This window comes from Selaginella moellendorffii, unplaced genomic scaffold (genome assembly GCF_000143415.4).
Source record: "Selaginella moellendorffii unplaced genomic scaffold, v1.0 SELMOscaffold_0, whole genome shotgun sequence".
Lineage (NCBI taxonomy): Eukaryota > Viridiplantae > Streptophyta > Lycopodiopsida > Selaginellales > Selaginellaceae > Selaginella > Selaginella moellendorffii.
Window position 1 is genome coordinate 6,152,230 of NW_003314261.1, and position 20,067 is coordinate 6,172,296.

Below are 20,067 nucleotides of genomic sequence, written 5' to 3' on the forward strand. Positions count from 1 at the left end.
AAAACCAGATCGTGCCTAAAATCTTTTTCTGCTATAATAAGCAATGGGATGTTCTGCATTGCCATTCCCAATCTGTGCCAATATTGCTGATATGGCAAGTCCTGACACATCGCACTGCAAAAGGAAAGCCTTGCTGCATATGATGATATAGTAAATGGATCAATACATCACCAGGCAACCACAATACCTGCAATCAGGATAAGATAATATAGGCTCCTTGCACAGCTCAGGCTTTAGTTCTTCAAAGGCATTCTGCTGCTCGGCACCCCAATTCATCCGCTCCGACTGCTTTAGAAGTTTCGTAAGTGGCAAGGCCCTTTCTGCAAATTTGTTGATAAATCTTTGATAATAGCCAGCTAGACCAAGAAAGGCTTTAATCTGCATCGAGGCATTAGAGTTCCAAACACACAAAGGAGAACTCGTGTATGGTTAGTTTCAAGCATTAAATATATTATAGTAAGGGGCACCGGAACAAAAAGAAAAGGAAAAAGAGTGCTCCCTGCACACACCAATCGTGCTAGATCCGTTCCACTTCTGCCACGCTCATGCCTCCTTAGAGTTCCTAGCGCTGAGGACTTCCACGCCCTCAGGAAGAGGAAACTCCTTCACTGCTGATATTTTCTCAGGATCCGGAGCAATTCCTTTGCCAGATACCACATGTCCAAGAAATTTAATTTCCCGCATGAAGAAGTGACATTTCTTTGGCTTAATCTTCAGACCTGCTGCTTTCAATCTGGAAAATACCTTTATGAGGTCTGAGATGTGGCTACATACTCCCCAAGAATAGACATTAACGTCGTCTATATAGACAAGTGATGGTTCCCATCTGAGTGTACCGAGGACACAGTCCATAAGTCTTTGAAAAGTTGCACTCGCGTTACATAGCCCAAAAGGCATGCTTTTGAACTGGTACAAACCATCCCGGCATGTAAAAGCTGTCTTTTCCTTATCCTCTTCTCTCATAGGCACTTGCCAAAATCCAGATGCTAGATCAATTGAGGAAAACACCTGAGTTACAACACATAAGTACCAGCATACCTCTCTCTTAGACATCTACCTGTCCACCAGCAAGCTGGTTGAGTGTATCATCTATTCGCGGTAGTGGATAAACATCACGCTTAGAAATGGAGTTCAACTTGCGATAATCAATGCAGAATCTGGTTGTGCCATCCTTCTTCTCGACGAGAACCACTGGCGATGCCCAGGGTGATGATGAAGGCTCAATTACATCAGCATCTAACATTTTCTTAATTTCCTCAGAAACAATCTTCTGCTGTTTGGGAGTTTCACGGTATGCATGCTGTTTGATAGGTCTGCTTGAGGAAGTATGGATCTCATGATGAAGCATATCAATTTTGCCCAGGTCAAGAGTTTTAGTACTAAAAATCTCCCGATACTGCTACAGCAACTCATCAAATTCAGAAACGAGATCCGTACCTGAGAGCATATCTCCAACTTTTAGTTCTCCTTTTATCCTCCCAAGGAATTTTAGAGTCTCCTCATCTAGTGGCAGCTTTTCTGACGACATAAAGCTTGCTCCCCCAACATAATTTTTGTATGGTTCTGGCAATCCAAGAGCATCCAGGCCATAAGCAGCTGTATAGCACACAATGTCTGAGATATCTTCGCATGCTGCCTCGGCTATAGGATCACCCTACTTGACATTCACTGTGGAGGTTGTCAAGTTTGCCATAAGGATGTCAGGCTTTTCCTTATATGTAGAACTAATTATTCCATTAGCTACTGACATGCCTCGCTGGAGTGCCTGATATGAGGACCACAAGTGTATGAACGTTCCCTTGCAGCAACAAATAAAGAATTGTGTTGGGACAAATGCCTATATATACTGGGCATGAATACATGCAGCATGGAACAAAACAAATTGAATCATAACCTGTGACATAGGAGGAATCGTAATGTCTTTGTCTGCTTTTAGTAGCACCACCTTTTGATCAACCAAAAATACTTCGTTCGCAACTACCTCTGCAAAGCAGCTTGTGAGGCAACATCAATCTGGATGTCATATTACCTTTGCATGGCTCTTTCCACAGATACATCCCTAGCTTGATTGGAGCAAATGTTCTAAATTCAAAAGTGCAATGAAAGGCTTTGCGTGAAGATTCAGGTTTAAGCAGAACCCCCAACTTCACAGGTTTGTGACCATCGGAGAAAGTGAGTTGCCTCTCCCTTATTTCAATCTTCGCACCTACAGAATCCATCCAATCAAGTCCCAACAGTGCTGCATCTGCACATGTGACTATACATGTCATCCTTACTGCTGTGTCCCCAACCTTCAGATCAAGGTCGACTAGACCTCGAGGTGTATATAGCTCATCGTTGGCCTTGCGTATACGTATGTGATGACAGGGGCGTACTACGTTGGAGGCCTCGGTTACCCACTTTTCTGGCACTGTCGTCACTTCACAGCCTGTGTCCACCACGGCCACCACTCTCTCTGAGAAATCTAAGCTCAACCACAGAGATAACGAATTGATCTTCTTTTCATCCACCATATCACAACCACAACGAAATCCTGTGACTGTAGAAAGAAAGGCAGTGGCTTCTACTACTCTTAAGTCAGGGTATCCATTATCTGCGTCTGACCCCTGCCCAAGCGCAAGCTCTAGTTTAAATTCTCTTCTGAAGACTTTACTTTAAGTGCCTCAACTTGCTGGTTCAGGTCATTGTAATGCTTCTCTAGGTCAGCAATGTAGGTACAGTCATGCTGAAGGTGGCCCTCTTTCCCACAAGTGTAACAGCCAGTCCTTTTGCTAGGTCGCTTGTCCCTTTCCCCACCAGCAGGTGCCGACCGCTTGACACCGCTACTTGCCCTGGGACCATAGGTATATCTGTTTTTCTGAGACCAGCTACCTCTAGAAAAAGTTTCACCTCTCTTGGCATCATAGTGGTAGTCCTCTTGCTCTCCTGATTCATCACTCTCTTGTATCTATGGCCGAGCAGCACGTGCTGTAACTGCTTTGGGTTTCCACTTTTTCAACGCTTCTGCTGCTGCAGAAAGCAACTTGTCCACAGATCTTGTTTTTGCTATGATCAGATAAGGTTGCAGATCCTTAGGAAAGCCCGATAAAAGGCTTGGTTCGCCATCCTCTCTGCCTTGTCAATGTCATCAGAGATATATGTGGCTACCCGTCGTAGAACAGCCCAATATTGCTGCACAGTTTCCCCCTTTTGATAATTCCTTGTATTGATAAGTTCAAATGCTCTATCCTCTGGATCCCCGATGATGAAGAGCCTCCTGGCCAAAGCTATGGCCTCATCCCAAGATACCATTTGATCTCGAGCATAGTGCGTGATAAACATTCTCTGCACCTCTCCCGAGGGAGCCATACAGAAAGCATTTATCTTTTCATGGCCTGTCACCTGATTGTTATAAGCTGCACATTCATACACATTGAGGTAACTATTGAAATCATCTCCAAGTTGGAATGTGGGATACTTCAGCCTAGCCGGGTGTGGAGCCTCCCCCGTGAAGAGAGCTCGCTTGCCAAGACTTGAACTTCTAGTGCCAGTGAGATTACGCATCATCTCGGGACTTTTGAGAATAGCAGAAACCACCGTTGCAAGTTGGTCCTCTGAGATATCAGGTACAGGAGAATTCCCAGCTTGTGTTCTAGGCAGCTCCTCACTCGCATTTCTCATTTCTTCCATCAGGAAACCCTTGTGAGCCATATTTGCCTCCATAGTTTCCATGCAAAAATAACCTGCCACACCACCAATCATGGTGAGACTTGCGCATGGGGTGTTTCTATCGACATCACTTTCACTTTCCAGTAATGCCCTTGGCATCCTAACTGAAAGTCTCCGATGCCACAGAAGCCTCTCATCGACTCTACTTTGCTCAAATTAGCAACCTTTTGTGTTGCTCAATTTAGCATCATCAAGCTTCCCGCATGGTCCGAGAATGAAGGACAGCCACACACTGCTCATGGGAGCATTCTGTAATGTGGCATGCCCCTCATCTCCACCAAAACTGGACCCGTTTTCATTCATGGACTCATGCGCTCACAGCCACAAAGCCTCAAAGAAAATACACCTTTCTAGTCATAGCGTCTGCCTAACACCCCACGTGCTCAGACTCCTCCACACCTCCGAGGAATCAATCTCCCTCCGCCCCCAACCTCAAGATGTCCCACCACGTAAGCTGTTTGCCAAGAAGCGCCACCTGTTATGTGATAGAACCAAAAACTAGAAAAAGTTAGGGTTAGGGTTCGACAGAGGATTCAGTTAGGGCTTCACTAACTGGTCACTGATTCAAACGGGACACCTTAACATATTTTACAGACCTATCTTGTGACTGAGATTTGGATTTTTTAAAATTTTCTGACCATGATCAAGAAAAGCCCAAAATTTGAACTTGCTTGTTATTTCTCATAACCTTTACATTTTAGCAATTGATTTTTTTTCACAAATCTTAGAAAACAAGAGTCCACTACATAGGAGGAGGATTACATTACAAGTAACTTTCTAGTTGATCATCTAGTAGTTCTTCCGGATCTTGCATTGGCTCCTAGTCTTGACTTCAATGAGGAGGCTCATCTTCACCATGGCATTAGGAAATTATTGGAGTTTTGTTCAAGGCTTGTGTTTGAGAGTGTTCCATATAGTGTTGGATCGAGAGCTCAAGAACTATCCACCTGTTGCAAAACTGGAATAGAAGCTTTAGAGCATGTCTAAATTTAGGAGACAAATGCTGCTGAGAAGGAGCTTGAGATGCTCTCCTCTCTAGTTTCTATATAATTTTCTCAGTGATCTTTGCTTCCCTTGCCTTGCCAGATATGGTGGCCAATTTCAATCCCTCCTCTCTTTCTAGCAATTACCAAAATGGTGGAATGAATTTCCAGCTTATAGATTATCACAAGCACAATCAAAATGTGCCATGGATTCTCAACCAGGCTGATCACCCGGGCGCTCATGATTGATGAGGTTGAGCATGAGCCTTGGAGATCTGCAGGTGAGGATGACAAGCTAGGCAATCTGGACATGGAGCAGCAGCTGTCGATCAACTACAACTTCATGCAAATGCAATTGATCTTTGGAGTAAAGGGCAAAAGTGATGACCTAACCAAGATGTCGCTTCTGGGTAACTGCTAGAGCATGGAAGATCTATCCCCCTGGAACCATTCGGCTGCTTTTTCTGAGGATCACCACAAGCAAGGAAACGGTTTTTACTCCCATATGATCACAGTGATACATTCGTAAGCCGATCCAAATAAGAATTGAGAGCCACATTGAGCATGGTGGAGCCATGGTACTGGAAATTAATAAGAATATAACAATCTTTCCACCTAAGCTAGAGAATCCTGTGAGGGATGCTTTAATCAAAAGCTGGATTCGACAAGTTTTCTCAGGCAAATAGGGACTGTGCAATTGGACTATGATTCATGGTGTTCCAATTCTACCAGTAATCACCGCAAGAACACGCGCCACCCTCAAAGTGATGAAACCTCACCGTGTCTCTCACCACGATTCTTCTCCCCGCAACCTTGGAGATGAACTTGGTAGCCGTGTGACAATCCTGGCACACCCTCAAGTTCTTCACCACATTGATTGTCGACAAAGGTGGCGACGCGATCAACCCAAGCGCGATCGCCAGCTTCTCGCTGTGGTAGCACAGCATCTCCTCTTTCTCCTCTTCTTCCACGTCGTGGAGGATGGATTTCCGGTCGGGCTGGTACCCGGCCTCCCGGATCGCCACCCCAATCCTCCGGAGCTCCGCGTAGATCTCCTCTCGTCTCGGGTGGTCCGTGTCGCCCACCGTGAATTCGTGCACTGTGTCGTGGATCTGGATGGAGCTCCGCCCGGGGAGCCGCTTGATCCCGCGCTCCTCCATCGCCCTCTTGATCCTGGCAGCCCTGGATCGCATCCCCGCTGCCTCGTAGAGATTGAGCAGCTGGACGAAAGCTCCTGCGTTCCCGGGCTCCAGCTCCAGGATCTTCTCCGCCGCCGCCTCGCCGCGAGCCACGTCGCGGTGGATCCGGCAAGCGCCGAGGAGGATCGTCCACGCCACGCAGTCGGCTTGGAAGGGCATCGATCGGACGAGGTCGTCGGCGAGCTCTATCTGGCCGCCGCGGCCGAGGAGATCGACCATGCACACGAAGTGGTCCACGAATGGCGCGACGCCATAGTCGGGGATCATCGAGAGGAAGTAGCGCCGCGCGTCGTGGAGGCGGCCGGCGTGGATACAAGCTGACAGCACGGCCAGGAGCGCGATCGCGTCCGAGGCACAGCTCCCCTCGAGCTCCAGCGATGGGAAGAGATTGATCACGGCTATGGCGTCGCCCGAGTGAGCGTATGCTCCAAACATCGCTGTCCAGAGCACCACGTCCTTACGATTGATCCGATCGAAGAGCTCTCGGGCCTGGATCGATCGCCCACACTTGCCATACATGTTGATCAGCGCGGTGGCAACGAGGAGCTCATCTTCCAGCCCCGCCGCCACCGCCTCGGCGTGGAGGAGCCGCCCCTCGCGCAGCGCCGCGCCGCTCGAGCACGAGTCCAGCGCCGCCGAGAAGCACAGCCGATCGGGGCGCGCGCCATCGAGATCCATCTCCGCAAAGAGGGCGATGGATCTCTTCCACAGTCCGTTGTGCGCGAGCGCGTTAATCATCGTGGTCCACGACACGGGGCTTCGATCGGGCATGGCGGTGAAGACCTCCCTGGCGCGATCGATCTGGCCGGACTGGGAGAAGGCCGCGAGCAGCGTCGTCCAGGATACCACGTTGTGCGCTGGCATTCGCGAGAAGATCCGCGAGGCCTGTCCGGGCGAGCTCCAGGACGCCTGGATCATCAGGTTGTGGGTCGCGATGTCTCGCTCGGGGATCTGATCGAGCAGAGCTATCGCGAGCGCGCGATTCTCCGATTGGACCGCGCCCTGGATCAGCGAGTTCCACGCCACGATGCCGTGATGGGGCATTCGATCCAGCACCGCGCGGCCCCGCGCAACATCCCCATCCGCGGCAAATGCTGTCAAGAGAACCGTCCACGCGATGTAGTCACGCTCGGGCATCGCACTGAAGAGTGCAATCACGCAAGTGAAATTTTTGATCTTGGCGTAAGCTACCATGATTGAAGTCCAGGCCACCACATTCCTCTCCGGCATTCGATCGAACAAGCTCTTCGCCCGACCAAACTGCCCACACTGGGCAAATGCTTGGATCATCGCGTTCCAGCTTAGAACATCGTTTTGTGGAACGCGATCAAACATCGCCTTGGCTTCATCGATCCGGCCGATCTGTGCGTGCGCAACGAGCATTGTGTGGCAGCTGATCGAGTCCGGCTCCTCGATCGCCACGAAGATCTCGCTCGCCTTGTCGATCCGGCTCTCCTGGATGTAGCCGTGCATCACGAGATTGCAAGAGACCACGTCCTGCTGTGGCAATCGATCAAACATCTCCCTGGCCTCGAGCAGCTGCCCAGTCCGGGCATACGCCGCGATCATCGAGTTCCACGACACGAGATTCCTCCGCGGCGCAGCATTGAAGATCTCCCTCGCCTCTGGTGTTCTTCCGCCGTGGACGAGCGCTGCGATCATGATATTGCCGGTGTAGAGATTGGGATGCTTGATCCTCCGGAAGGCCGATCGCGCGTCCTCCACACTGCCACATTTGCCATACATCTGGACGAGCAAATTGCCAAGGAACGTGCCAGTGTCGAGACCGGTGTCGATCAGCTGCGCGTGCAATCGCCTGCCCTCCTCCAGCGCCCGGGCGATCCCACATTGCCGGAGCCGCGGGGCGAATTCGTGGAGCGCAATCGCGTCGCCGGGGCATTTGCTCATACGCATCCATAAACCCCAAACTTAGGGTTCTTGGAAGGCGGTGAGAGCTGCCATGGCGACGAGCGCGCCATCGTCGGCGAGGCTCACCGTCTCGTCGTGCACATTCTTCGATCGATCGGCCAGGAGCTCCGCAATGCGGGTAAGAGCTTCGATCGCAGCAGCAACGCCTTATTCTTCAAGAGCAGTGCATGAGGGCGGTAGAAATCCTTTGGCGCTGTTCGAGAACATCATGCGAGAGGTGAGGCCATTGCCGACGATCTTGGAGGAAATGTGGAAGATGCTAGCTCCAGAAAAGCAGCTCCTTCGATGGAGAAGGAATGCGGGGGTTTTCAGCGACTTGCCAGGGTCCAGGAAGGGATTTCTAGGCGCAGGGATTATAGATGGATCAGGGAGAAGAATTCCCGGTGGTGGTTTGTTGCTGAGAGGAACCAGACGTATCAATCGTCCCTTCGACTATCTCCGCGTTCCAAACATGACTTTTCCCAAGCGAGAAAGGAAGAGGAGGTATTTCTCCAAGAAGCTCGAAGAGAAGGAGTCGGACAAAGGGTGGCATCCCGAGCTATGCACGTATGAGAGTGAGTTTGCCAAGCAGCATGCGCTCTACTTCTACAACCTCTTGGCATTTCCGTGGGAGAAGGGAGCGTTTGAGCGCTTCGTGGATAAGTTGGAGAGGAAGTATTTCCCAGAGGATCACATCGATGCTTTGGTTCCACCGCTCGACAAGGAGCCCAAAGCGAAAGCTGGGAAATCCAACAAGGACAAGAAACTTTCCGCATGGCCATCTTCTGCTCAAAGCTCGTCTTTCGAAGCTTATGCGGCTGATGCGTCTGTTGAGAACGTCGAAGACACTTCTCCAACTCGTCCAGCTTCCGGTTCCATTGAGATTTCTCCAGATGATTGGGAGCCCGAGGCGAGTTCTCCTGACACTTACGCCGAGGCTGTTTCTGATGAGAAGCCAAAGAGGAAAGCAGCCGATACTTTAACTCCAAGGCCACCTGTGATAACTCGAACCGTGAATTTGCCGGAAGAATGGGACGGGCCTCTTGGAACTGTAGTGTTGATAGACAAGCCTCATGGTATGCGCTTTTCTACCTGGATCAATCACTCATGCCGTGTTTCTTTGTGTTTTTCAGGCTGGACATCATTTTCCGTGTGTGCCAAGCTCCGTAAGCTTCTCAAAATTAAAAAGGTCCACGAAGTCAATCTTTTTTTTCTTCCGTGTAACACTTCGTTTTTTACAGGTTGGTCATGCTGGGACACTTGATCCTATGGCGACTGGCCTTCTTATAGTTTGCGTTGGGAAAGCAACTAAATTCACAGATAGGTGAGCATTTCTTCGTGTTTTCAAAGCTCTTCTTACTAGCCAATTGTTTTCTCAGCTACCAGGCGATGAAAAAGTTTTATTCCGGAACGCTGCGTCTTGGAGAGGCCACACCGTCTTATGATGGAGACACATTGGTCATTTTTCATTTTTCTCTTGCGTTTTCTTCTCGTTGTACTTAGCTCGGTCCGGCAGGTTTCTGAGAGGATGCCATGGGAGCACGTTACTGACGAGGACATGCAAATAGTTAAAGAAGAGTTCGTGGGCACAATAAGGCAAGTCCCACCTCTATATTCCGCTCTTAAGGTAAACGGACGCACCCACCACTCCATTTATCTAAAGCATACCGCTTTGTATATTCAGGTTGAGGGAGAAAGGCTCTACGAGAAAGCACGTCGAGGAGAGACATTTCAAATTCCTCCCAGAATAATCAGCATTGAAGAGCTACAAGTCGAACGCGATTCTATTGACAGGTAGGCTTGGCTGATGATTGAGCAGTGTAAATCCGTGTTGCAGGCAAAATTTCCATTTCAAAGTCGCCTGCTCCAAAGGAACGTATGTCCGCAGTTTATGTTATGATCTTGGCCGTGCTCTCAACACGTAAGTTTCTACTTCATGTCACAAGGTTCACGTGTTGAGATTTCTCTTGCTGCAGTTGTGCACATCTCGTCGCGTTGCGCCGGGACAAGATTGGTAATGGCTGTTTTTTCGCTTCCTTGGCTCTTGAAATAGAAATGTTCTTTCTCGCAGGGGAATTCTCAGTTGACGACGCCTGGACATTTTCCGAGCTGGGGAGTAACTTTGCAGACGATTTTTTGGGAAGAGCGTGCTCAAAGACTCCCCCCATCACTGTGACGAACATGTCGCTTGAGGACGCTTGGGAGTTCCCGGAGCTCCAAGAAAGCCGAGGCGACGATGACGACTTCTAGGTTCGTTTTTGAGCTGGTTTGGCTGTAACAATGTCGTGCAGTAAAACAAACCCACACATTTCACTGGACTGACCGTCACTGTACTGTTTAGTTTTGGCGTCCCGTGTCGCCACGCGTGAGACGGGGTGAATATTCTCGGCTCGGATAGGACTATCCTACTCCTTGAGCTTTACTTTTACGACAACGCGCATCTATCGGAGTCACAGAGCGAAGCCGGCGGCCTGTTCCTTTTCTCAAATTGTTAGTAAGTTGGTATCTCGCGTGCACCATGTGCAAGTTTTTGTGCTCCAAATCGGTACCTTTGCGCTTGCTGAGAGCCGAGATCTGAACTCTTCCTCTTGGTTTTTTTTTGTGCAGAATGAGAAGGGGAAGATGAATGCCACCGAGAAGCCGGAGAAGCACAAATACAAGCTATGCGGATGCATCGGTAGGAGCTTCAGGATGACATCCCTGTCAGCCCCAAAGGATGTCGAGGATATTTTTGTCAAGTACGCGCAGAATGGCATCATTGGGGCTGCGCAGTTGCAACAGTTCTTGGTAGAAGTCCAGGGCGAGAAAGACGCGACTCTCAAACAAGCCGAGGAAATTATAGCTGCCCAGCATCGTGAAAGTCATGTCATCCATGTCTTGCATCGGCAAGGCTTCAACCTCAACACGTTTCTACAATATCTTCTCAATCCTCAACTCAATCCTCCGATCAACCTCAGCGTAAGTGTCCATGATGTTACCTCTGATGTTACCAAGTCTTCCTGCTTTGCAGGTCCACCATGACATGACCAAGCCAATGTCACATTACTACATTTCTACTGGACACAATTCTTACCTGACTGGGAACCAGCTGAGCAGTGCCTGTAGCGAGGTGCCAATTATCAAGGCACTTCAGAAAGGAGTACGTGTCGTTGAGTTGGATCTTTGGCCGAATGAAGATGCGGAGGACAAGGTCAATGTTCTTCATGGGCGGTACGTTCTTCGTTCTTTGTTCGTGGTTGTCATTGTTTGTTTCTTGCTTTCTGTTTGCCGAGCTAAACTTTGGGATGAAAACAGGACACTTACGACACCAGTGGATTTCGAGAAATGCATAGTCGCAATTAAAGAGCACGCGTTTGAAGCATCAGAATTCCCCTTGGTTATAACTTTGGAAGATCATTTAACTCCTGCACTCCAAGCCAAAGCTGCAGAGGTAAGATCCTAGAACATACATTTTGTGCTGGCCGTAAACTGATTGCCTTCAGATAATCACGCGAAACTTAGGAGACCTGCTTTATCTTCCCGATGCACAGACGACTTGCATTGAATTTCCATCGCCTGCGTCGCTCAAAAAGCGCATTTTAATTTCCACCAAACCTCCAAAAGAGTATCTGGCAGCGGTAGAGCCACCAAAAGATGTTATTCATCCGAAGGACGGGGCCTGGGGAGAGGACATCCCAGATTACAATGAACAAGTCGAGCAAGGTGCTGAAAAGGTTAGTTTTTTATCTAGTAAAGTTCAAGTTCCATAAGCAAAAGCTTGAAGCAGGCTTCTCCACCCGCGGCACCCGATGCAGATACAAACGATTCAGACGACGATGACTCTATAGGCAAGAAAACGGCCCCCGAGTACAAACGGATCATCACAATCCGTGCCGGAAAGCCAAAAGGAGTACCAATGAAAGAAGCTATGGCGGCAAAGGAAGACATAGTGAAACGCTTTAGCGTGAGCGAGCCTCAACTGGAGAAGATTTGCAAGAACCACCCCCTTACTGTGATCAAGTAAGCGTTTTATCGTTCAAGACTAGATCTTATTTTCCGAATGTGGTGTGCAGCTTTACCAGCCGGAACTTCTTACGAGTGTATCCGTATGGCCTTCGTTTTAACTCTTCAAACTATAATCCTTTCGTCGCGTGGTCGCACGGAGCTCAAATGGTGGCATTCAACATGCAGGTAGGCTCCTAGTCCTTCTTAAGGTGTTCTTCTTTAATTCCTTTCGTTTTTTATGGCCAGGGGTATGGTAGACCTCTGTGGATCGTGCATGGATTCTTTAAAGCAAATGGTCGCTGTGGATACGTGAAAAAGCCAGATATGTTTCTTCCAAATGAATCAGGAGGCCCGGTTTACGATCCTGCCAAAGCGGCAAGCGTCAGAACGAGGCTCAAGATCAAGATCTTCATGGGGCTTGGCTGGCTTGAAAAATTCGGCAAGAGACACTTCGACAACTTCTCCCCTCCGGATTTCTATGCAAGAGTAAGTCCCCCGTGCGAGAATCAAAGCTTTCAGCGACCATTTGTTTGTTTTCTCAGGTTGGAATCGCTGGCGTCCCTGCAGACCAGAAGATGCGACGAACCAAAGCGATCGAAGACGACTGGCATCCAAAGTGGGACGACGAATTCGAGTTCAAGCTCACATTCCCGGAGCTGGCTGTGCTACGTCTCGAAGTCCACGAGTATGACATGTCCGACAAGGACGATTTCGGGGGCCAGCTTTGTCTCCCGGTTTCGGAGCTCAAGACCGGCCTGAGGCACGTCACCCTGTGCGACAAGCGGGGCGACGAGCTCTCTGGAGTGAAGCTGCTGCTACAAATCACACGGAACGATTCTCCAGTGTGAGAATGAGAAGAGAATCGTGAGAAGGTCACTGGAGTGATGAGAAGGCAAGCATGGAGAAGAGAAACAAGAAAAGTGTGAATAAAACCTGGGTTTTGGTTGGTTTTTACAAAAATCTATGGAGAGAATGATCTAAGTGACAAGAATTCTACATAGCATTTATTAGATAATCAGAGAAATGACAGGCTAATCTTTTGTATTTTGTTTGTCAATCATAAGGTTTAATAATTGATTAGTATACACTATTTAAGCTGATTAATACCATTATTCATTCATTCAACCATGTTTCTAATAATAGTGATAATATCTTTCTCCATTTTTCATTTTGCAAATGCTCAGGTAAACTAGTGACTATTGTTTACAAATGCTAATGCAAAAATTTACAACTTTAGTGTACCTATACAATAAACATACAAACAGGCTGTGAACCAATGGCTGGGACTGATGCCAATGTAAATATTGCTATCACAACGTTTTCAGGCTTGACTCTACATTTTTACAACGTTGATGACCCGCATGTAGATAATTTTGAGAGGTGCAAGCTAGATTTATTTACTGTGCTTGGAGTATGTATACCAAAGGAGGATGCAATATGTAGGCTTTACATTGCCCATGATAATACCGGAAAACACCCAGAGTGGTATGTAGAATGGGTTGAGTTTGCTTCGATAAATGGTGGCTTTGGTAAAATCCATTTCAAAGTTAATTCGTGGTTGAAATATGAAAATACAGCTGCAGTTGTTGAACGATGTAACTTTTGATCACACAACTAAGGTTAAAATAAAGTTAATAAAGCTTAGCGTTCACGTTAACAACCAATCGCAAGGGAATCTTTGGTCAATTGGGTGCTGCTGCTGCTTCGAGGGAAGACGAAGAATGGGGAGGTATCTTTTTTCTCCTTCGTCTTATTTGTTCCTCATCGTGCCCATCGCGGCTCCTAGATAAAAATCGAGCTGGAAATTGGACAGACAATCCATGGCGAGTCCATCGCTCCATTTCGCCGATCCAGCGAGCAATTTGATGGGCAGTTTTGCTTCGTTTCGAGGACCTAAATGCAGGAGAAAAAGCTGCTTGAGAGCTATGGCGTCGTCGAGCTCCAAAAAACTCGAGGTAAAGTTCTTGAGATAGAGATAGAGTTCTCTGAGATGTAGAGTTTTGGGAGTTTTAGATTGTCTATGATCCGGTCGGGAGGTATGAAGAGCTCACCAGGGAGCTGCAAAGCTCGGGTGGTTTTGCTCGAAATCTTACATTGTTTTCGCCATCCAAGGTATGTATAGTTTTCCCAAAGTTTTCTTCCTGGATAGAGCTAAAGAACTTTATAACCAGATCAATGTTTTCTTGAGAATCACGAGCAAGAGACCTGATGGCTACCACGATTTAGCATCGCTCTTTCATGTAAGCTTCTGGTCTTTTTTTTTTCTTGTTCTAGTTTCTCAAGAAACTCTTCACTCAGGTGATTAGCCTGGGAGATACTTTAAAGTTTTCAGTCTCTCCTTCTAAAAAGAAAGACTCGCTTACAACAAATGTGTTTGGAATCCCACTCGACGACTCAAACTTGGTAAAACTATCCCTTCATTTGTTTCCAAGGATTTACTAAACGTTTTGTGTGATTCTCATGCAAGGTGATCAAAGCTCTAAATCTTTATAGAAAGAAAACTGGGAGTGACACATACTTCTGGGTAAGCTCTCAATAACTTTCCTCGATCAAAGCATTTAGTTTTTCTTCTTAAGGTTCACTTGGACAAAAGAGTTCCAAGCGGTGCTGGCCTTGGAGGTGGCAGTGGTAATGCCGCCACTGCTCTCTGGGCCGCAAACCAGATAAATGGAAACCTTGCTAGCGAAGCGGATCTACAAGAATGGTCTGCAGAGATCGGCTCTGATATTCCTTTCTTTTTCTCGCATGGAGCAGCCTTTTGCACTGGCCGTGGAGAGGTAAAATCACAAGTTTTATAGAAGTTTGATGAGATTTTTGCTGAAAAGTTTTAGCGTTTTCTCTTAGATTGTTAGAGACATTCCAGCTCCGTTGCCTTTGGACACTCCACTCGTGCTCATCAAGCCCAAGGAAGCGTGTCCTACTGCGGAAGTCTACAAGGTGCGATCAAGGATTTCTCTCATGAGATGGTGTTTACGAACTTTTTCGCTTTGCCAGCACTTTCGAATTGCCGACGCGAGCTCTGAGGATCCGGAGGAGCTACTGAGAAAGATCATTGAGAATGGAGTCTCGCAAGACGTTTGCATCAACGACCTTGGTATGGAAAATTCGGAAGCTAGCTAAGCTCGCTCACATCTTTTGTTTCTCTTTGAGTAGAAGCTCCAGCATTTCAAGTGCTACCATCTCTGAAGGCTCTCAAGCAGAGGATAATGGCAGCCAGCAGGGGCAAATACAAGTCCTTGTTCATGTCAGGAAGGTAAGGAAAAAAATCATATTTTTCTTGGCTTTCAATGAACAACACACTTTGTTTTTTCAGTGGTAGCACTCTGGTTGGCGTGGGAGACCCCGAGCCGCCACAATTTATATACGATGATGAGCAACATAGTGATACGTTTGTTTCAGGCAAGTGTGTTGAGTTCTCTCGGTGTGGATCATCACTTTTGCTTTGATCTTTGATCCACAGAAGCATATTTTGTGACAAGGAGAGATAACGAATGGTACCAGCAGCCACTCTCGCAACCCGAGGCAGTCACAGACAAGCATGACATCAATGAAGTTTACAATCAGCTCTTCACAGGATCTGATAAGTGAGGATCGAATTGATCCATTCCATCGTCGAAAGAAATCTATCATAGTATATCACTCAAGAGTGGACTCGTTAGAAATCACGCTACATTGGAAACGCTCAGATCAGCATAAGCTAGGAGCGAGCAAAAGAACTGATGGAAAGAGAGTTATAAACTAGGAAGAAAGAGATATCCCCTGTTTGAATAGATGCTATTAGGGTTTGCGAGATGAAGCGCAAGGCTTCCTTCAGTGACGCGGCGCAGGCGTCTTCGTCGTGCGGCGGCGAGGAGGCGATCGATGCGGCGGAATGCGTGTTGCCAGCGCTGCTCCCATTCAAGCGATCGCAGCTCCTGGAGCGCTACCCCAAGGGCAACACGCGAGGTAGGCACTGGAAGCACCTCAAGCAGATAATCCAGGCCGAGAATTTCCATCTGCTTCCGGCTGATGAGCCCAACTGTGAGTTCCCTGATTCCATGCCAGTGATCCTGTTTCTTTCTTTCGCTTGCAGATGTGAACGTCGAATCGCCTCCTTCCATGTACCCGTCCAAGAAATACTGCGACATCTCTGGATTTGAGGTAAGGTGCTGTCTCGCCATTTCTCCACTGAGTGATCTCCCCTCTTTCTTTTTCTCCTTCAAAGGCACCTTACACGGATCCACGAACAAAGCTCAGATATGCAAATGCCGATGTCTTCAAGCGCATCAGATGTCTTCCCGACGATTACGTTCAAGGCTACTTGGGTCTCAGGAATGCCACTGTAGTTCTCAAGTAAGCTCTCCTCGACTTATAGCACAAGCCTGGATATAGCACAGTTCGACGCTTGATAAGGTCCCGATACCGCTCAAAGTTATAGTATAAGCAACGAGAAAGGAAGGCTAGAACGAGCAGGAGTCTGGTTATCGAGAACTATCGGTTAGTATAGAATGGAAGAAACTCAAGGATAGAGTGTAGGACCGGAGTTAGCAACGAGGAAGAGCCACTATCAAGCCAGCCCCATGAAGCCCGAGTTTCACGCACTTGGCAGAGTTCTTGAGGGCATGAGCAAGAAGAAAAATTCCAACGATGGTGGCTGCTACAATCTGGCGCTTGCTGGGTGGTGGAGGATACAGGGGCCGTGGCTATGCTAAAAATGTGAGAAGCTTTTGCTTTCACTCGTCGCCGTCGTTTCCTAGTTATGTTCTACGGTCCGCGAAAAAGGTCCTTTTGCGTGTAAGGCCGAGAGGATGTTATCAAGTTCCTTCAGGGCCTGACGACGAACGATATGAACAAAATTGAGCAGGATTCTCCGGCGAGGCTGGAGAAGCTGGACAGATCGGGAACAGGCCCCGGGAGCGAGAAGTCGCCTTCAAAGCTCGCAGTCTGGCAATGGTTTGGAAGTGCTCTGGAGTGTGAAGGTGACAACGAGGGCTCTGTAGGGTGTGGGGCTGGACGTGATACTGCTGGGAATTCTTCTGCTCGTAGCAATGTCCAGGCTGGCGTTGGCATAAAGATCCCAGGACAGGATGTCTCGGCTTTCGAGGTGTCTTTTCGGACGTAAGTTTCATAGTGACGCTGATCTATAACAACAGTCACACGTTGTTTTTTTCTTTTCCAGCTCCACTGATTGAAGAGGTTGCCGAGGAGCAGTATTATCTTTTGTCGAGCTTGGAACAAGGAATTCCAGAAGGACCGGCTGTGGAGGTTTTCTCTACTGTGTTGAGTTTTTCTTAATCTAGTGATTGACAGGGGAGGCGATTCCTCTCGAATACAATCCGGAAGATCTGAACGCGATCGACTTCGACAATGGAGCGATAATTTTCTTGACAGGTGGCAAAGGTACGCTGAGCCGTGGACATTTTCTTACTTGTGCTCATTGCAGAAATCAGTGAGGCAGTGAGTCCTGGTGCTGAAATCGTCGACGCAGAATCGTCCACGAAGATGGATACTGTGACCATTGCACAGGGATTTGCTCTTGTCAGACTGAAAGCGGTGTCCAAACCACTAAGCATAGGTGGCGGCATGCAACGAAGGTCCTACCACACAAGTGGTTTTTGTCCGCGTTGATTTTCTAGTGAGCACGGCGGGGGGTGAATAGCGGCTAAAAATGGACGGGAAGCCTTTCGTTCTGGTCGTGGCCATCGTTTTGCTATGGTCTTCATCTCCAGCAGAATCGAAGGACTGCTCCAGAATTCAAAGGAGGACTTACAAATCTCCAGCTTTTTCTCTGGAGCCGGGAGATGTCCAAGACCGATACTACGAGCTCGAGTTTCCCAAAGGTCATATCGGCATCAAGAACTTCCAGGGAGAGGTTGTAGACGAGCTTGGGAATTCCGTGCCTCTGAGCGAAGTCTATCTGCATCACTGGGCGGTATATGGCCACTACATGAAGAGTTCCGAGAGAAAAGAGCTGGTAAGAGGCGGCTTCCATCATGGACGGGATTATCTAGGCTCGTCATCAGCTAAGACCGCTGGAAACGCTGGAATTTGTCAGGAGGACATCCTGTCGCAGTTCTGGGGTCTTGGTTCCGAGACGAGGCAGACGAGCTATTATATTCCAGGCTCCTATGCTATCGGCGTTGGCAATCCTCCGGAAGGCTACGAGGAGCTCTGGGTGCTCAACGTCCATGCCATCGACACCAGAGGAACGTATGATCCCCAAGGATGCCTCGAGTGCCGCTGCAGCTTATACAACGTAACGACAAAAATCTCGGGACAGCCTTTGAAGGAAGGCTACAAAGGCGGTTTCAGCTGCTGCTACGACGGGACTAAATGCGCAGTGAGGCCGGAATTTCAAGCATCAAAGAGGACTCTCTACATGCAGTACACCATTGAATGGGTGGAGTGGGACGAGTGTGTCCTGCCTGTTCGTGTTTACATATTCGACATCACAGACAGCAGGAAGCGTGATCCAGTCGACCGTGATGTTGGCTGCAACGTTCGTTTTTCCTGATTTTTCTTTTTGGCTTCTTACTATCGTCCTGCAGATCGAGTATGACGTTCCTGCTTGTGACCCGTCCTCGAATCCCGATTGCATTCATCAGCTGGAGAATCACCTGGTGATTCCCAAAGGAGGCAGCTTTATCTACGGAGTAGCGCATCAGCACGGTGGAGCCATGGGCATAACCATGCACGGAGAGGTACAGTAGACAAAACTCTCGTCTTTCTAACGATTTCACTGGCTTTTCCAGGATGGACGGCACTTGTGCTCCTCGATTCCTATATACGGGAATGGATCAGCTCCTGGCGACGAAGCTGGCTACGTTGTTGGGATGTCTACGTGCTCTCCTGAGCCAGGGACTGTGACGATCGCGAGCGGCGAGAAGCTCCACTTGTCTTCGTCTTATAGCTCCGCCCAGGAGCACACGGGTGTCATGGGGTACTTCTACCTCGTCGTGGGCGACGATGACACCGTGTCTCTGGGAGAATTCAAGGTATGTGTGGTGTTTACCTCAAGTTCTTTCAAGTTCTTAGATTGAGCGATTCGAAACTCCAGGACATGGAGTTAATGTAATGGCGGATCGTTGCTGTGGTGGGAGTTGGCGTCTGGATGAAGAAACGAGTGTCTCGTGGAGGATATAGTGCATTGCCATGATAAGATTATTTGTGGCTCATATCTGTCTATACATTTGGGGAAAAAAAGATGATCAAACTTCTGCACAGTTTGCGAGTATGTGTTCGAATATGAATGAAAGATCAAAAATTTCATGAGAACTATAAACTTCGTGGTTGTGCAGGTCAACTTTTTTAGTGTTTTTTTAGAGTTTTTTTAGAAGGAAGAAGAACCCCTTGAAAGAGCGGAGAAGTTTTGAGAGAGGTGCAATAAAACTTCTCCACTGCAGTCCCCCGCGGAGTCCAGTTTCATCTGATATATAACAACAGTTCTACATTTTTTCCGGTTTTTTTCTTTCAAGCGAGGTTGGAACAAGAACTGTGTTCGATTTTTCTTAATCTAGAGGCGATTCCGCTAATACAATCTGGAAGGTCTCGATTGTCTTCGACAAGATCGATCTTCTGGGACGCGAGATCTCGGATATGTCCCCACAAACCGCATGTGGGCCAAGAACTGGTCTATGGAAGCCGTGTGGTCTATTGCTCATAGGAAACACATTGAAGACAGCGACTCATGGTACGGAAATTGTCGCTGAATCGTTGGTGGAGACGAGGCACACGAGCTACTTTGTTCCAGGCTCCTATCCTCTACTTACTATTGCTTGTTTTTGTTTGTTTCTCAGCACCTTTGCATAGAATAGTGCTTTATGCAATACTTCAAACCTCTAACACATCCAACACCTCATCAAACATCCCAAGAGGGATTGTAATAAAAAACTCATCCTCTTTGTCATTGGCCTCTTGATTAACAAATCCCATGCCCAAGATCAAGGAGCTAATTGTTCTGATAAGATAAAAGTAGTGGAGAGATCAGCATACAAGGAGTGTATGTCTCAACTCTAGGTACATATACATAAAAACTATTGCCATGTCGGCATAACAACACCAATGAGATTTACAAGCTTGCTTACAAACTTGTGCTCCTAGATGATCGCAAGCCAAGAAGTGACTAAGGAGAAGAAAAAACAAAAAAAAAGAAGAAAGAGTATAAGGTCATAAGACTGTCCTCAAACAACAGAATTGGAAGAAAAATGGGGACCTTCAAGAATTGGGGAGCACTGAAATTCTTCTTTCAATCATTATTCAGTGCTATTGTTCCAATAGCTTGTGTCAATCTGTAGATCTGCACAACT

General features: G+C 47.8%; 7 protein-coding genes across 10 annotated transcripts; 6 read left to right on the plus strand and 1 right to left on the minus strand.

Moving 5' to 3' along the window:
- Positions 1–5,249: 5,249 nt before the first annotated feature.
- Positions 5,250–7,819, minus strand: LOC9632786 (pentatricopeptide repeat-containing protein At4g02750). Its single transcript, XM_024670532.1, has one exon. The coding sequence runs from the start codon at positions 7,802–7,804 to the stop codon at positions 5,417–5,419; it is 2,388 nt and encodes a 795-aa protein (XP_024526300.1). The 5' UTR covers positions 7,805–7,819; the 3' UTR covers positions 5,250–5,416.
- A 19-nt stretch (positions 7,820–7,838) lies between these two features.
- LOC9632787 lies at positions 7,839–10,116 on the plus strand. Of its 2 annotated transcripts, XM_002960580.2 has the most exons (9): positions 7,839–8,874; positions 8,932–8,987; positions 9,040–9,122; positions 9,178–9,256; positions 9,315–9,425; positions 9,483–9,592; positions 9,636–9,719; positions 9,775–9,812; positions 9,870–10,116. In XM_002960580.2, the coding sequence occupies exons 1-9, from the start codon at positions 7,851–7,853 to the stop codon at positions 10,046–10,048; spliced, it is 1,764 nt and encodes a 587-aa protein (XP_002960626.2). In that variant the 5' UTR covers positions 7,839–7,850; the 3' UTR covers positions 10,049–10,116. The 2 variants fall into 2 exon arrangements, with proteins under 2 accessions (XP_002960626.2, XP_024526329.1); XM_024670561.1 differs by having other exon boundaries at positions 9,315–9,592.
- A 51-nt stretch (positions 10,117–10,167) lies between these two features.
- LOC9632788 (phosphoinositide phospholipase C 2) lies at positions 10,168–12,770 on the plus strand. Of its 3 annotated transcripts, none has more exons than XM_024670543.1 (9): positions 10,168–10,343; positions 10,406–10,756; positions 10,809–11,008; positions 11,093–11,228; positions 11,281–11,511; positions 11,565–11,797; positions 11,851–11,968; positions 12,029–12,268; positions 12,325–12,770. In XM_024670543.1, the coding sequence occupies exons 1-9, from the start codon at positions 10,317–10,319 to the stop codon at positions 12,628–12,630; spliced, it is 1,842 nt and encodes a 613-aa protein (XP_024526311.1). In that variant the 5' UTR covers positions 10,168–10,316; the 3' UTR covers positions 12,631–12,770. The 3 variants fall into 3 exon arrangements, with proteins under 3 accessions (XP_024526311.1, XP_024526320.1, XP_024526316.1); XM_024670552.1 differs by having other exon boundaries at positions 10,168–10,292; XM_024670548.1 differs by having other exon boundaries at positions 10,168–10,288.
- Positions 12,771–13,458: 688 nt separating this feature from the next.
- Positions 13,459–15,426, plus strand: LOC9643084 (4-diphosphocytidyl-2-C-methyl-D-erythritol kinase, chloroplastic/chromoplastic). Its single transcript, XM_024675392.1, has 12 exons — positions 13,459–13,511; positions 13,569–13,737; positions 13,796–13,894; positions 13,954–14,022; positions 14,081–14,185; positions 14,250–14,306; positions 14,359–14,559; positions 14,627–14,719; positions 14,777–14,876; positions 14,936–15,035; positions 15,096–15,181; positions 15,243–15,426. Exons 2-12 carry the CDS (start codon positions 13,603–13,605, stop codon positions 15,368–15,370), a joined length of 1,173 nt encoding a protein of 390 aa, XP_024531160.1. The 5' UTR covers positions 13,459–13,511; positions 13,569–13,602; the 3' UTR covers positions 15,371–15,426.
- Positions 15,427–15,548: 122 nt separating this feature from the next.
- LOC9643085 (INO80 complex subunit C) lies at positions 15,549–16,883 on the plus strand. The gene is made up of 3 exons (XM_002960583.2): positions 15,549–15,802; positions 15,855–15,922; positions 15,987–16,883. Exons 1-3 carry the CDS (start codon positions 15,574–15,576, stop codon positions 16,116–16,118), a joined length of 429 nt encoding a protein of 142 aa, XP_002960629.1. The 5' UTR covers positions 15,549–15,573; the 3' UTR covers positions 16,119–16,883.
- LOC112349056 lies at positions 16,409–17,389 on the plus strand. Its single transcript, XM_024682727.1, has 4 exons — positions 16,409–16,477; positions 16,626–16,827; positions 17,072–17,161; positions 17,205–17,389. Exons 1-4 carry the CDS (start codon positions 16,409–16,411, stop codon positions 17,387–17,389), a joined length of 546 nt encoding a protein of 181 aa, XP_024538495.1.
- LOC9643086 lies at positions 16,770–19,036 on the plus strand. The gene is made up of 6 exons (XM_024675384.1): positions 16,770–16,879; positions 16,941–17,152; positions 17,205–18,260; positions 18,310–18,462; positions 18,514–18,756; positions 18,819–19,036. The coding sequence occupies exons 3-6, from the start codon at positions 17,430–17,432 to the stop codon at positions 18,834–18,836; spliced, it is 1,245 nt and encodes a 414-aa protein (XP_024531152.1). The 5' UTR covers positions 16,770–16,879; positions 16,941–17,152; positions 17,205–17,429; the 3' UTR covers positions 18,837–19,036.
- Positions 19,037–20,067: the final 1,031 nt, after the last annotated feature.

Bases quoted from the DNA above. Each gene is read 5' to 3' on its own strand.
- LOC9632786 (XM_024670532.1), bottom strand. From the start codon at position 7,804: ATGCGTATGAGCAAATGCCCCGGCGACGCGATTGCGCTCCACGAATTC.
- LOC9643084 (XM_024675392.1), top strand. From the start codon at position 13,603: ATGGCGAGTCCATCGCTCCATTTCGCCGATCCAGCGAGCAATTTGATG. The intron at 14,023-14,080 runs GTAAGCTTCTGG...CTCTTCACTCAG, and splicing joins ATTTAGCATCGCTCTTTCAT to GTGATTAGCCTGGGAGATAC. The intron at 14,720-14,776 runs GTGCGATCAAGG...TCGCTTTGCCAG, and splicing joins CTACTGCGGAAGTCTACAAG to CACTTTCGAATTGCCGACGC.
- LOC9643086 (XM_024675384.1), top strand. From the start codon at position 17,430: ATGGACGGGAAGCCTTTCGTTCTGGTCGTGGCCATCGTTTTGCTATGG. The intron at 18,261-18,309 runs GTTCGTTTTTCC...ATCGTCCTGCAG, and splicing joins ACCGTGATGTTGGCTGCAAC to ATCGAGTATGACGTTCCTGC. The intron at 18,463-18,513 runs GTACAGTAGACA...TGGCTTTTCCAG, and splicing joins GCATAACCATGCACGGAGAG to GATGGACGGCACTTGTGCTC.
- LOC112349056 (XM_024682727.1), top strand. From the start codon at position 16,409: ATGGTGGCTGCTACAATCTGGCGCTTGCTGGGTGGTGGAGGATACAGG. The intron at 16,828-17,071 runs GCATAAAGATCC...AGTGATTGACAG, and splicing joins CAATGTCCAGGCTGGCGTTG to GGGAGGCGATTCCTCTCGAA. The intron at 17,162-17,204 runs GTACGCTGAGCC...TGCTCATTGCAG, and splicing joins TTTCTTGACAGGTGGCAAAG to AAATCAGTGAGGCAGTGAGT.
- LOC9632787 (XM_024670561.1), top strand. From the start codon at position 7,851: ATGGCGACGAGCGCGCCATCGTCGGCGAGGCTCACCGTCTCGTCGTGC. The intron at 9,257-9,314 runs GTCATTTTTCAT...TCGGTCCGGCAG, and splicing joins CTTATGATGGAGACACATTG to GTTTCTGAGAGGATGCCATG. The intron at 9,720-9,774 runs GTAAGTTTCTAC...CTCTTGCTGCAG, and splicing joins CTTGGCCGTGCTCTCAACAC to TTGTGCACATCTCGTCGCGT.
- LOC9643085 (XM_002960583.2), top strand. From the start codon at position 15,574: ATGAAGCGCAAGGCTTCCTTCAGTGACGCGGCGCAGGCGTCTTCGTCG. The intron at 15,803-15,854 runs GTGAGTTCCCTG...TTTCGCTTGCAG, and splicing joins TCCGGCTGATGAGCCCAACT to ATGTGAACGTCGAATCGCCT. The intron at 15,923-15,986 runs GTAAGGTGCTGT...TCTCCTTCAAAG, and splicing joins GCGACATCTCTGGATTTGAG to GCACCTTACACGGATCCACG.
- LOC9632788 (XM_024670543.1), top strand. From the start codon at position 10,317: ATGTGCAAGTTTTTGTGCTCCAAATCG. The intron at 11,009-11,092 runs GTACGTTCTTCG...GGATGAAAACAG, and splicing joins GTCAATGTTCTTCATGGGCG to GACACTTACGACACCAGTGG. The intron at 11,969-12,028 runs GTAGGCTCCTAG...TTTTATGGCCAG, and splicing joins TGGTGGCATTCAACATGCAG to GGGTATGGTAGACCTCTGTG.